Genomic DNA, 12,509 nt, shown 5'->3' with positions numbered 1-12,509 from the left:
TCTCTCTGTGAGAAGAGTATCTATATTTTTTTTCCATAAAGTTCCAGTCCAAAAAAAAAGTGTTTGGGCAAATTGGGATCTGACAATTGCCCATATAGCATTATTATGTATATAAATGTGTGTATGTGTATCCTGCAGTTGTGTGATATCCCACCCAGAGCATCTCGCTGATTTGTGCCCTATGTTGCCTGGAATAGTCTCCAGACCCCCCTGTAACCCTGTATTGAATAATAAGACCTTTGGATTATGACAGACCACTAAATGACAGAATGAAAAGGTAAAACCATGATGATGAGTTGAATTTAAAGAAAAATAAAATAGAGGGCCAGAGGTTAGCTACCTACTCACAGTTAAATTTTGTGCAGCAGAAAATTCCAGACATTGTAATTATATCTTTCAGCCTATCTCAGTTATTAGGCAGCAGGGGAGATTTTCCTCAGCATGTTGAGACACTTATATGGACTCACCAAACTTGTTTTTTCTACTCTTTTGTTCATCTTAATATTTGCTTCCACTGCATGTCTATCCTTTTCTCTCGTGGATTGTTTACATACTTGATTGGACATCTCCCCTTTTTTTTTTCTTTGCTAGTGTTTCTCTCTTCCACCTTTTCCCTCCCTCCATTCCTTACTATGATATAGAAAAGAGCAGACTCCTCCTTCTCCCTCTTTTCCTCTCTCACTCTCTCCCCCTCTCTCTCCCTCCCACTGTCAGTGTTATTCTCAAGTGGAGATGTGGAGTGTCTTTCTCTCTCTCTCTCTGTTTCTCCAGCCAAATCTAGCTGAGGAAGGTAAGGAGCGGCTTTAATTCATCCCACTGCCGGTGTGTATTCGCGCGTGTGTGTGTGTCTTCGCTTTACATGTGCTGGTAGCTGTGTGCGTCGCCGTGCGGGAGAGATTGACTTCATATCTGACAGTTTGAGCAACCCGCAGCTCAGAGCATCTCCGGGTAATTCAGACGGGCTCTGTTGGCAAGATGTTGGGCACGCCGGCCATGCCAAGCTTTCAAAACAAAGGAGCACAAGACGGAACGTAGATGGATAACTAGTGAATCTGTGCTGCCTTCTTAATGCCTGACCTCCCCCATTCATGAAATCTACATTCTGGAACCATATCCAGAATAGTTCATCTGCCCCCCCCCCCCATCCAATAAACTAAAACTAGATTTAGAATATTTTTCCTCAACCAGATTGTAGACCTTCCCAGCTCTCTTGTGCTTTTATTACCCCGTTCTCAGCTAAACTTTAATGCTATGTGCAACTTTGTGATGACTGTGCGAGGGCTGTAGCTGGGGTTTGTGGGTATGTGTTGTTGGATGCAGCCTAGCTGTTTAACCAAGACAGTGTAACCAAGGCTGCAATCCATATTTTGTGATGGATAGCTGTTAAATGAGTGGAATAACTCAATGTGTATGAGTGGGTGGAAAAAGTGAAAGAAAGAAAGAAAGAAAGAAAGAAAGAAAGAAAGCCAAGCCTGTTGCTATGAAATAAGGCTTGCTGGGGGTGCCTTTTTCTGAGCAATGGGGCCAAAATGACAAGCTTCTACACGTATTGATGTATGTGTTTGGCAGCCCATGTCGTCTAGGTGCTTCTGTTTAATATCATTCAGCTTTATTACTGGACCCAGAAGTTGGCATTTATGAGACCAGATCAATGGAAGAGAGAGCAACTAACACGTGCTGTCTTTACGTTGACTGCATATGCTTTTTATGTAGCAGTCACTCCCAGAAGCAGTTGGGTGTTTCTGGGTCTTGAAAGCACTCTACTGACCATGGAATTTGAACTGATGACCTTCTGATCACAGGCACACACACTGTCCCCATACCAGTGTTTGTTTATATTATCATTTTTAGGTTACCAGCGAGATACATCTTATTTAGCAGATGCTTAACATGAAATCACGCTGCTGATTCTGGGATTTGAACCAATGATTTTCAGATCAAAGCAGCCTTACATAAACATTCTCATGTGATGTCTGTGTGTACTTGGGCATGACCTGGTGTTTCTATCATCATTTGTGACGCACCCTTGATGATGGAGAACCCTACCTTTCCCTTTTGCCATCCATTTGCTGTGCTCTCCAGGACACATCTTGCCAATCAGCTCTCGTCATCCGATCACCCTGCGGCCTCTCATCATATTTTCCCAGCGGCCTGTAGTTCTTATAATGACCTGAGCACCTCTTTGTCTCATCAAGGTTGTAATGGGGCATTAAAATCGATCCCACAGCTGTTTCAGACAGAGTTTTGTTGTCTTGTCAGTGTGTTGTTGTCTTTGAGGTTGCGGCTTCTTGGGACTATTGGCAGAGATCAAACATTTCCTGCCTCTCAAGGACTTATCTCAACCAGAAGGATCGTGAGCCCAAAAGACATCAGCACACCACACCTGTCTGGTCTTCAGTCTGTTTTGGATATATCTGTGAATGAAGCACTAATCCTCTGCTTAGTGAGACGTACAGAGCATGCATACCGTCTTCCCATAGCCAATTCGAAGTGCCATTCCAATTTGCTGCGGTGGTTGATGATTTGCCCGCCCGTCACGTTCTGCCTTGTTTCACTCTCCCTCTCAATGTGGCAAGCAGAAGTGGATCCAGCAGATTTACTGGGAACATTTTCTGTTTCTGTCCTGCAGAAAAGACCCAGTACTGTCTGCTACATTGACTGATAAATGACAACACAAAAATTAAAACCAAGTGCCAATAAAGTCTATTCAGCTCCACGGCATCGCTACAGTAAAAGCCATCATGTCTGTCTGACGAGTCCTGCTTTATGCTTTGTGTATCCTCAGTCTGACACTATTTGGTGCAGTGTTGAGTGTCTGAGGCTTGTTACTTTTATATAAGATACAGGATGTAGGAGGCAGCCAGGCTCCTAGAGGCTATTCTGAGGCAGTCTGAGGGCCCCCAGTCAGCCCAGTGCTCAGGGCCTCTTTGAGCCAATATGGTTTCTTGTTAAGGGTCCTCCAATCTGTACTTAAAGGAATCCCATTTCCATAGAGATACTCACTTAACCAAACAATAATTTGGTTATAATATATAAATGATGGATAGCTTCAAACCAAGCTTTGAAGTGATGGAACTGGTTCTGCCGGCACTACTATCTGGTACCCAGACAGAACCAGGGTCTGGAGCGCCCCGGGCTGGTGTCGTAGTGACTGCTGAGAAACATGCTAACTTGAGGTGCAACAGCGAGTGGGGGGGTCACCTGCGGCCTATAGGGCAGGAATGAGGAAACGGACTTCATGAATTATATAACAGGCCACCCCCCCCTCCCCAGGCGCCACAGGATCACTAAGGGTAATGGACCTGCAGCATCACTGGTAGACATGCCTACGTCTGTATGGACCTATGAGGAATACCTCACTGTCCCTGTCAGCTTCTCAGCCAGCTGTTTGTGGTAATGATGATGGAGAACATTCTGGATTTTCTCTGTGTGGATTCTCACATCTGGAGAATATTACCAGAAGACAGGGGTGGGTGATGTCCTAAGGGAATGCAGATTAAAGGACACAAGGAGCACATAAACAATGCCAGTGAAAGCGAATGGGGAGAAGGGGCACGCCGCATATATGCTGATGGCCTGGAGAACTCTTTCCACTCCACTGCTAAAAAGGCTGTCACCAGCCAAGCTAATCGAATTAGTGGATGGGTGGGCAGAGCCAGGCTGACGCTCAACAGGCGTGGACGAATGTGAAGGGCAGCAGTTAATATCATTGTAATGAGAAACTGGAAGCTGTTTGTTGCCAGCTAAACTCATACTGATGGAAAGCTATCCCAGAATGCTCAGCGCTGTTGTGTAACATCCCAGTGCTGTCACTGAGCAAGGGTATGCATTTGGTGTCGATTCACATGAGATGGAGCTGTGAACCCCCCAGCTACACTCCGAGAGAGAAAGGGTTAATGCACTGAACGCCCCCCCCCCCCATGTCTCAAATGGGCTCTGCCTGCCAAACAGTGGGACACATCAATAATGGAACGAAATGTACCTCCTGTTCAAACCCCCTCAAAGCTTAGTGTCACTTTAGCAATGAATAATAGAGAAACACAGGAGTGGGGGACATGGAAGGACAGATGGAGAGAGAGCAGGCTGGAAGGAGGGGGTTAAAGCGGTGTGTACGTGTGTGTGTCCCAGGCGACTGACCACTCACTCCCCATTTAGATAGGATCACCCAGCATCAGTTTCAGATTCCACAAAGCAAGGAGCTGTGTGACACTATAACGTCTCCCTGTACCAGAGGTACTTACATTTAAAAAACATCTCGCACGTATATACTAGGCACTGTCAAGCCAGCTCTACAGATGAGATGATAAACACGGCATTTCAGCTGCTCCATCAGGTTCTTTACCTCACGCCACCAGCGAAACGTGGAGCGAGCTGCACTGCTACCATCCTGCCTCCTGCAGCGTGAACTGCAACTCGCGGGAAAAAAGTGAAAAATTTACGACACCTTAAACACTGAGCAATTTTACTTAACTTCGAAAACACAAAAATTATTTGACTGTTAGAATTAATCTGAAAAGAATAACGGCGCGTGTTGGAGGTGGGGGAACGGGAATTGAGACTGGATAGAATAAGATAGATTAATTAATAGATTACTTGAAAAGAACGAACAAATTAAAACGTCTTGTTTGCGTATCTGTGTGTGCCTGTGCTAACGTGTTGTTAATACTAATGTAATTAAAAATCAGTCCCGTTCAATAATATTTAGCATGACGCTCTTCAAACACTCACTTTAAACTGGAGTCCTTTGATTCGCTATAACCTGATAGGAGACAGACGGGGAGGCAGGGGGGTGGGGGCGATGGACTGAACGCGAGATTGGAATAGTGTCCATCTGTGAATATAATCCGCGAAAATCTGTCTGCGCTCGAAAGGAAGAGGGAGCGACAAGGAGGGACATCAGCAAAATAAAGCGACATCAACAACGCAGATGTAGGTTTATAAAATGATTTTAGAATAGAAATTGAATTAGAATTAGATTGAGAAGGCAATGCGGGCTGTTTTTCTTTCTGTGTCACTGTTTTTATCCAGGGATGGTTTTATTGTACCATTATTAAGGTAATAACTGTTTGTGTGCTTCATTCCTCTATGCACAAGAGAGTGCATTTAGGCATCAGCCCTTCATGTGAGAAATAGCTTACATCAAACACAAATGACACATCGATCTATTTTTTTTGCGATCCATCCATCTTCCAAGCGCTTATTCTGGACAGGCAGGGGTTGTGGCAGCACAGGGCACAGACTGGGGTACACCCTAGACAGGATGCCAGTCCATTACTGGGCACCAAGTATGGACACCATGGATGGGATGCCAGTCCATCACAAGGTATGATTCAGGGGACAACCAGAATGGGATACCAGTCTATCACAGAGTATGATTCGGTGGACACCCCGGTTGGGATGCTAGTTTATTGCAGGGTTGGGGTACTCCCTGAATGGGATTCTAGTCCATCACAGGGTAAAGGACAGAGGACACTCTGGACCAGATGCTAGTCCATCACTGGGCACAGGTTGGGGTGCATACACGCACTCCAAATGATGTCTTTTGACTACAGGGTGGAAACAACATGGGGAGAACATGTTCAAGAATGTTCTCCGTTAGTGAAAACCTCAATGAGAAAGAGCTCCTGTCAATGGATTAATTGGGTCTTGAATATTCCTTCCTCGATTTGGATGTACTCAGTTGAATGGGAGTTAAACCTATAAGAATTATTAATAACGTTGTCTTTTTCTCAGTTTGAAACTGCAATTATTATTTCTTAATTATTCGTATCACGTGTTTTGCTTTGAAAGCAGCTTCAATTATTTTTTCCAGCTGTTATGCATTTTTATTGGCACTTATCACGGTTATCTGAACTGAGTTCTTTCAGGCAAAATATAAAATGTTTCTTTTTTTTCGACAGTTTATGCCTAAATGATTGATAAATTGTCAATTTGTTCAAAAACTAACTTGTATGCTTGTATGCTTTCACGGATGTGCATATAAAGGCTAACTTGTTATTTATGCACAAAATGCATTAGAGCAGCAAGAGAGAAGCAGGCATCCCGCTGAGGGCCTAGTGACAGACGCACATCCATTTCCAAATAATAATCGAAAGATAATTGATGTAGATAAAGAGAAATGTCACCTTTCACCTTGTTTTTCTGTTTTAGTGATGCTGTTGGATACCACAGAGACTGCGAGTGAGCTGGGCTGGACCACTTACCCAGATACTGGTGTGAGTATCTGCCACTTCAGACCCCCGGCCCCGGCATCATCACCACCGGTGACCACTCCCATTTCCGGGCTCCTGCAGATATGCAGATACACAGATTTTTTTGAAGGAGGCACTTAAAATACTTTTGCCAAAAGGGGCAGGCACTCAGATAGCCCAAATCACCCACCCCCCACCTCCCCACATGCCTGTTTGTGCACGTTAAATTGTTCTGAACCAGCCTTGGGGAGACACGAAATAACTCTGTGGATGACCTTTGACCTTTGGTTAAAAAGGAAGAAGGTCAAACAGAGAGCCAGCAGTTGGCACTCTGCCTCAGGTTCCCATCCATCCTTTGAATCTCCTCCCTTTTCTCCTTCTGTCCTCCTTCTTCGTCGTCATTCGGCCTCGTCTCCACTCGAGCCTGAACTTCCTCCCTGCTCCGGAGACGCAGACGGACCGAAGGGACCCATTCCCCAGCCTCAGCCCTGAAACAAAGCCCTGTGATCTCCCACTAGCCTCCTTTCCTGCCGATCTCTCTGTCCGTCTCTCTTCTGCTGCCAGCATCCTCCTCATCCTTGTCCCCTTCTGGGCTTATAGAGCGGGGGGGTGGGGGGGGGGGGTTAGGCAGAACCAGCCAGTTAAATGATTTATTTGTGATCTCTCGCAGCCGTGCCTTTTACCATCATCCCTCGCCTTTGTTCACAGCTCCTGCTTCTCCTCACTTTTCCGTCTCCCAGTTCTTTTACTTCCATTTTTTCCTGCTCCAGCAACATCTGTGGCGCTGCTTCATGCACTGCCGTTAATGGTGAGACATAATGTGCTATTCAAAGTATAAATAAAAGATCCTCAGCGCCCTCGCTGCCGTGTCAGCATTCAGGTGTTATGTAGTACCAACGGCGCTCTCTATGTGTAAAACTGTGAGTCCCTGCTGCGTGTCTTCTGCAGTACTGCTGAAGTTTATCACCACCCCCCCCCCCCCCATGAGAAACACAGCACCAGCAAAAGAGAATGATGCTTCTCGCTGGGTGAGGCCTGCACTGGCCTGCCTGCTTTGGCTGCCGCGCTCTGCCAAAAATCTCGCTTTCATCTCATGCACAAGCCTATAAATGATGGATAGCTTAGAAAATAAAAGTGCATGTTGCTCTCTTTTTATGTCTAAATAACTATCTCTTGTAGACTTTAATTCTCTGTTCCCTCGCAGAAAGTGCCTTCTCTTTCTTTGTTGTATAGTTGAAACAACATCCGCTGCTTTCCGTTTGCATGATAACAGGTCTATACTGATCGGATAAGTGAATTATTACACATCAGCTGCAGCAGTGTGGCCCTTTTCCCATACATTTTAACAAATCCAGGAGGATTCCAATATCCATCTATCATCCTACCGCTCATCAAAACATGGTGCTGGGGGAGGAACCTCAGGCAGCATACAGCACAAGGCAGGGGGGACACCCTGGACAGAATGCCAGGCCATTGGAGGACACAAACACCCATACAGACCATTCAGGGACACTGATTAACATAACTGCATATCTATGGACTGCAGGGGAAGACCATATTACACAGAGAGTCGGCTGGGAATCGACTGTTCGTCTCACAGGCATGAGACCAGAGTGCCACTGAGCCACCTTGTTGACCCAGCGCAGACACTATCTGTAGATGTTTATCTGCAGCTTTTTTAACTAGCCGACACCCTCTACGTTGTAGTTTGGGGAGTATTTTCCCTGCAATCCAGTGTGTTCCCTACAGATAAGGACTGTCAGTCAGGCCACAGTGGAACAAAGCAAAACCCACACTGCCTTTCAATAACCAGCAACATGAAGGAGAAACCCTGATTCCAACGGGGCTCCATTTCCATGCAAATCTGGGGTTCCAGAAGAAGGGGCATGATGTCATAATAAGACACATCTCTCCCTCCTTTGGCTTGATTAAACCGTCTTTTCCTATCTCTCCCTCCTAGTGGGATGAGGTGAGCATTCGAGATGACCGGGGCAGACTCATCCGCACATTCGAGGTGTGTCATGTCAACCCGAACCCCCGTCTCCAAGACAACTGGCTGGCCACGCCCTTCCTGCTGCGGCAGTCAGCACCCCGGATCTTCGTGACCCTGCGCTTCTCGGTGCGGGATTGCTCGAGCCTGCGCTCACCCTCACCTTCCTGCCGGGAGACTCTCACTCTGTACTACAGGCAGGCCGACTCCCAGAGAGAGGTGGAGCGCGCCTGGGGGGGGCAGGTGAGACCGCTGGGAGGGGCACAGTGCCTCAGGACTGGGGGCGTGCACTTCACGGACGTTATTCTAACGGATTGCAGATCTCTCAGCACCTCATACCCAGTTCCTGATCCCTGTCTGCCTCCTCCCCTACCTGTTCAGACAAGCAATGGAGAGAAAGACACGAGGGAGGGATGGATTAAGATTGACACCATTGCTGCCGACAAAAGCTTCAGCCGGGTGGAGCCTAGTCTGCCTAACCAGTACCAGCCAGACCGGTACCAACAAATAAACATCAAGACTCGTAGCTTTGCACCACTGACACGGGCTGGGTATGTCCTATCACGTTCTGTATTGCTCTTTGATGTTGATGCACATGGTGTGTTCACAGCCCTGATCACCCCCACTATGCCCCTTCTAGATTTGTCCTAGCCATAGTGGACAGTGGAGCCTGCGTGTCCCTAATGGGCGTGTCCATCTTTTACCGCCGCTGCCCATCCGGGAATCAAAACATGGCGTTTTTTCCGGCCACTCCCTCAGGGGCAGAGCCCACTGCTCTGGTGCCTGTGGATGGCATGTGCGTGCCTCACAGCCAACCGCAGGGAGGAATGATACCTCGCATGCACTGTAACGCAGAAGGCGACTGGATAGTGCCAGTCGGAGAGTGCATCTGCGATGAGGGCTTTGAGCCCAACCACAACAACTCAGCCTGTCAAGGTGAGTCCTCCATGCCACCCGGAAACAAAAATTCAGGGTGCCTTTTAAAGTGAGCAGCACAGTGACATTCTGTGATTTGTGGAATCTTTGATATTCTGTATTGTAAATACTTTTACCCATATGTGCTTCAGCTTACAGACCCAGAGCTAATTAGATGGAATGAACATATGACCCAGGGGCAGTGTGTGACTCAGTGTGTTAAGCCTGTGTGCTTGTAATCAGAAGGTGACTGGTTTAAACCCAGCCTCAGCATTTCTGTGGGTCCTTGAACAAAGCCCTTAACCCCCAGCTCCCTGGTCACCGCTATGGGTAGCTGCCCTTTGCAGACAACTTACTCTACCAATAAAGCAAGTTCAGGGAGGCAATTTCCCCACAGGGATCAATAACATGTTAATTAGGAAGAGTTTGGAGCAGAAGTTGAGATGTTTATAAAGTGTTCAAGTTCCACAACCATTGCAATGACATTTATTTATTTAGCAAACACTATTATTCAAAGCAACACAAAATTGAGGGAGCTCAACAGTTGATGTAGCAATTGGGGTAGGGGCCTTGCTCAAGGAGTCGACAGTGAAATCACTCTGCCAACCACAAGATTGCAGGCACAGGGTGTCTTTATACTCAACTGGTTGGTTTCAACAAAATCTTGGTCTGGAGTTTTACTTTGTGGACCTGAACTTCCCACCACTGGTTGTATTACAGAAAGCATCCAAAACCAGATCTCCACACCCAGGGCTGGTGAACAGGGCCTGGGACAAAATTTCACTGTCTGATTGCCCACCCCCCCACCCCATACACACACACACACACACACACACACACACACACATACATACAAGATCAATCATTCAGTCATCTGAACATATTGTTATACATCTAGGGAAAAAAACACAAGGTCAAAATTTGTGTCTTAAACTACATTCGCACGAGAGGACACTAAACCAGTCAGTTCGTCTAGGTTATATTGTAGTTTAGATGAAGCTTTTATCAGGAGCCTCTGACCTGTTTTGGCCAGATGGAAGTATACACAACATACCTTACAGTACAGTACTGCAGCTCAGTGTGGCATCTATGCAGATGAGGGGAAGGAATCTGTAAAGTTACATGGTCCATGATCCAGGTCATCCAACCAGCATCCTCACCCGACCACCGACGAGCTTTAAAATTGCTAATAAAAAGAACAGGTCTCACAGGTGGCTAGAAATGTGAAGCTATACTGACAGGTGGTATACAGCGGATTCAGATTGGGGGGGTCTGTGGCCAAAACTGAAAGGGGGAATACGTAAGATGGGAGCAAGGGAAAGAGAGGAGGGATGGAGCATGTGTCACATTTAGGTCATTGTGATGTAATGGTTATTCATGTGTGAACAAGTGGCAGGAACCACAGGGGATAAAGGGAAGAAAGTCAAGCCGATGACTCAAAGAGCCAAACTTGCAGAAATCCTACCAGAGGACGCAAGCAAAAACACTCTAAAACCTGTTTTACCACAAGTGCAATTATAACGGAAGGCAGAGGTCTAGCTCATTTGACTCATGTTTTAATGAGTATATTTAACAAGTCCAAAGTGACAGTAGTCAGGTGGAAAATATATTCAGTCCATCGAGGCTGACTTCATGCTTTATTGACCTATTAGCGCTGGATGTTTGAAATTAAGGGACAAGATTAATTCAGGTTTCATACCTATGCACATGCAATTACTAGCATTCATGAACATTACGTAACCATAACACATCAGGCTATTCATTGAGCATTAAACCTGTGAAAAGTATGAATTTATTAATAAATGGTTGTAATTCATCTGACAATCTTCTATAATCCTGTTGCTCCTGGCTTTGATTGCAGGCATAATGTAGCCCTGTAGGAGATTTATATTGTGTGTGTGTGTGTGTATATAAATATATATATATATATATACACACTCACCTAAAGGATTATTAGGAACACCATACTAATACGGTGTTTGACCCCCTTTCGCCGTCAGAACTGCCTTAATTCTACGTGGCATTGATTCAACAAGGTGCTGAAAGCATTCTTTAGAAATGTTGGCCCATATTGATAGGATAGCATCTTGCAGTTGAGGGAGATTTGTGGGATGCACATCCAGGGCACGAAGCTCCCGTTCCACCACATCCCAAAGATGCTCTATTGGGTTGAGATCTGGTGACTGTGGGGGCCATTTTAATACAGTGAACTCATTGTCATGTTCAAGAAACCAATTTGAAATGATTCGAGCTTTGTGACATGGTGCATTATCCTGCTGGAAGTAGACATCAGAGGATGGGTACATGGTGGTCATAAAGGGATGGACATGGTCAGAAACAATGCTCAGGTAGGCTGTGGCATTTAAACGATGCCCAATTGGCACTAAGGGGCCTAAAGTGTGCCAAGAAAACATCCCCCACACCATTACACCACCACCACCAGCCTGCACAGTGGTAACAAGGCATGATGGATCCATGTTCTCATTCTGTTTACGCCAAATTCTGACTCTACCATTTGAATGTCTCAACAGAAATCGAGACTCATCAGACCATGCAACATTTTTGCAGTCTTCAACTATCCAATTTTGGTGAGCTCGTGCAAATTGTAGCCTCTTTTTCCTATTTGTAGTGGAGATGAGTGGTACCCGGTGGGGTCTTCTGCTGTTGTAGCCCATCCGCCTCAAGGTTGTGCGTGTTGTGGCTTCACAAATGCTTTGCTGCATACCTCAGTTGTAACGAGTGGTTATTTCAGTCAAAGTTGCTCTTCTATCAGCTTGAATCAGTCGGCCCATTCTCCTCTGACCTCTAGCATCAACCAGGCATTTTCGCCCACAGGACTGCCGCATACTGGATGTTTTTCCCTTTGCACACCATTCTTTGTAAACCCTAGAAATGGTTGTGCGTGAAAATCCCAGTAACTGAGCAGATTGTGAAATACTCAGACCGGCCCGTCTGGCACCAACAACCATGCCACGCTCAAAATTGCTTAAATCACCTTTCTTTCCCATTCTGACATTTAGTTTGGAGTTCAGGAGATTGTCTTGACCAGGACCACACCCCTAAATGCATTGAAGCAACTGCCATGTGATTGGTTGATTAGATAATTGCATTAATGAGAAATTGAACAGGTGTTCCTAATAATCCTTTAGGTGAGTGTATATGCATGCAGGGTGTGCCCAGCCTTGTGTCCTATGCTGCCACCCTATGCTGCCTAGGATAGGCTCCATGGCTGGAGTGACTCCCTCCTCCTCCACCCCACGACCAGGATAAGCGGGTAACCCGAACATGGATGGGTGCATGGATATATGCACTGTATATTTCTCCATTGTTATTATTATTCAAATATATTATTACTCTCCACACTTATCCCAAACATCAATGCCTGTATAATACACAACTGCAAAAAAAATTGA

General features: G+C 45.9%; 1 protein-coding gene across 2 annotated transcripts in view; it reads left to right on the top strand.

Annotated features, from left to right (window-relative positions):
• Positions 1–618: 618 nt before the first annotated feature.
• Positions 619–12,509, top strand: part of ephb6 (eph receptor B6) — a 28,066-nt gene continuing 16,175 nt past the window's right edge. The window contains exons 1-5 of one of the 2 annotated variants that reach the window (XM_023792758.2): positions 619–790; positions 6,151–6,215; positions 8,152–8,424; positions 8,563–8,732; positions 8,822–9,117. In XM_023792758.2, the coding sequence (XP_023648526.1) occupies positions 733–790; positions 6,151–6,215; positions 8,152–8,424; positions 8,563–8,732; positions 8,822–9,117 (862 nt within the window). In that variant the 5' untranslated portion in view covers positions 619–732. The remainder of the gene's footprint in view (positions 791–6,150; positions 6,216–8,151; positions 8,425–8,562; positions 8,733–8,821; positions 9,118–12,509) is intronic. The other variant, XM_072716421.1, reaches the window with a different exon arrangement.

Source organism: Paramormyrops kingsleyae, chromosome 9 (genome assembly GCF_048594095.1).
Source record: "Paramormyrops kingsleyae isolate MSU_618 chromosome 9, PKINGS_0.4, whole genome shotgun sequence".
In the NCBI taxonomy this organism is placed as follows: Eukaryota; Metazoa; Chordata; class Actinopteri; order Osteoglossiformes; family Mormyridae; genus Paramormyrops; species Paramormyrops kingsleyae.
Note: the sequence above shows the minus strand (reverse complement) of the source record. Positions and strands in the feature narration are given on the sequence as shown.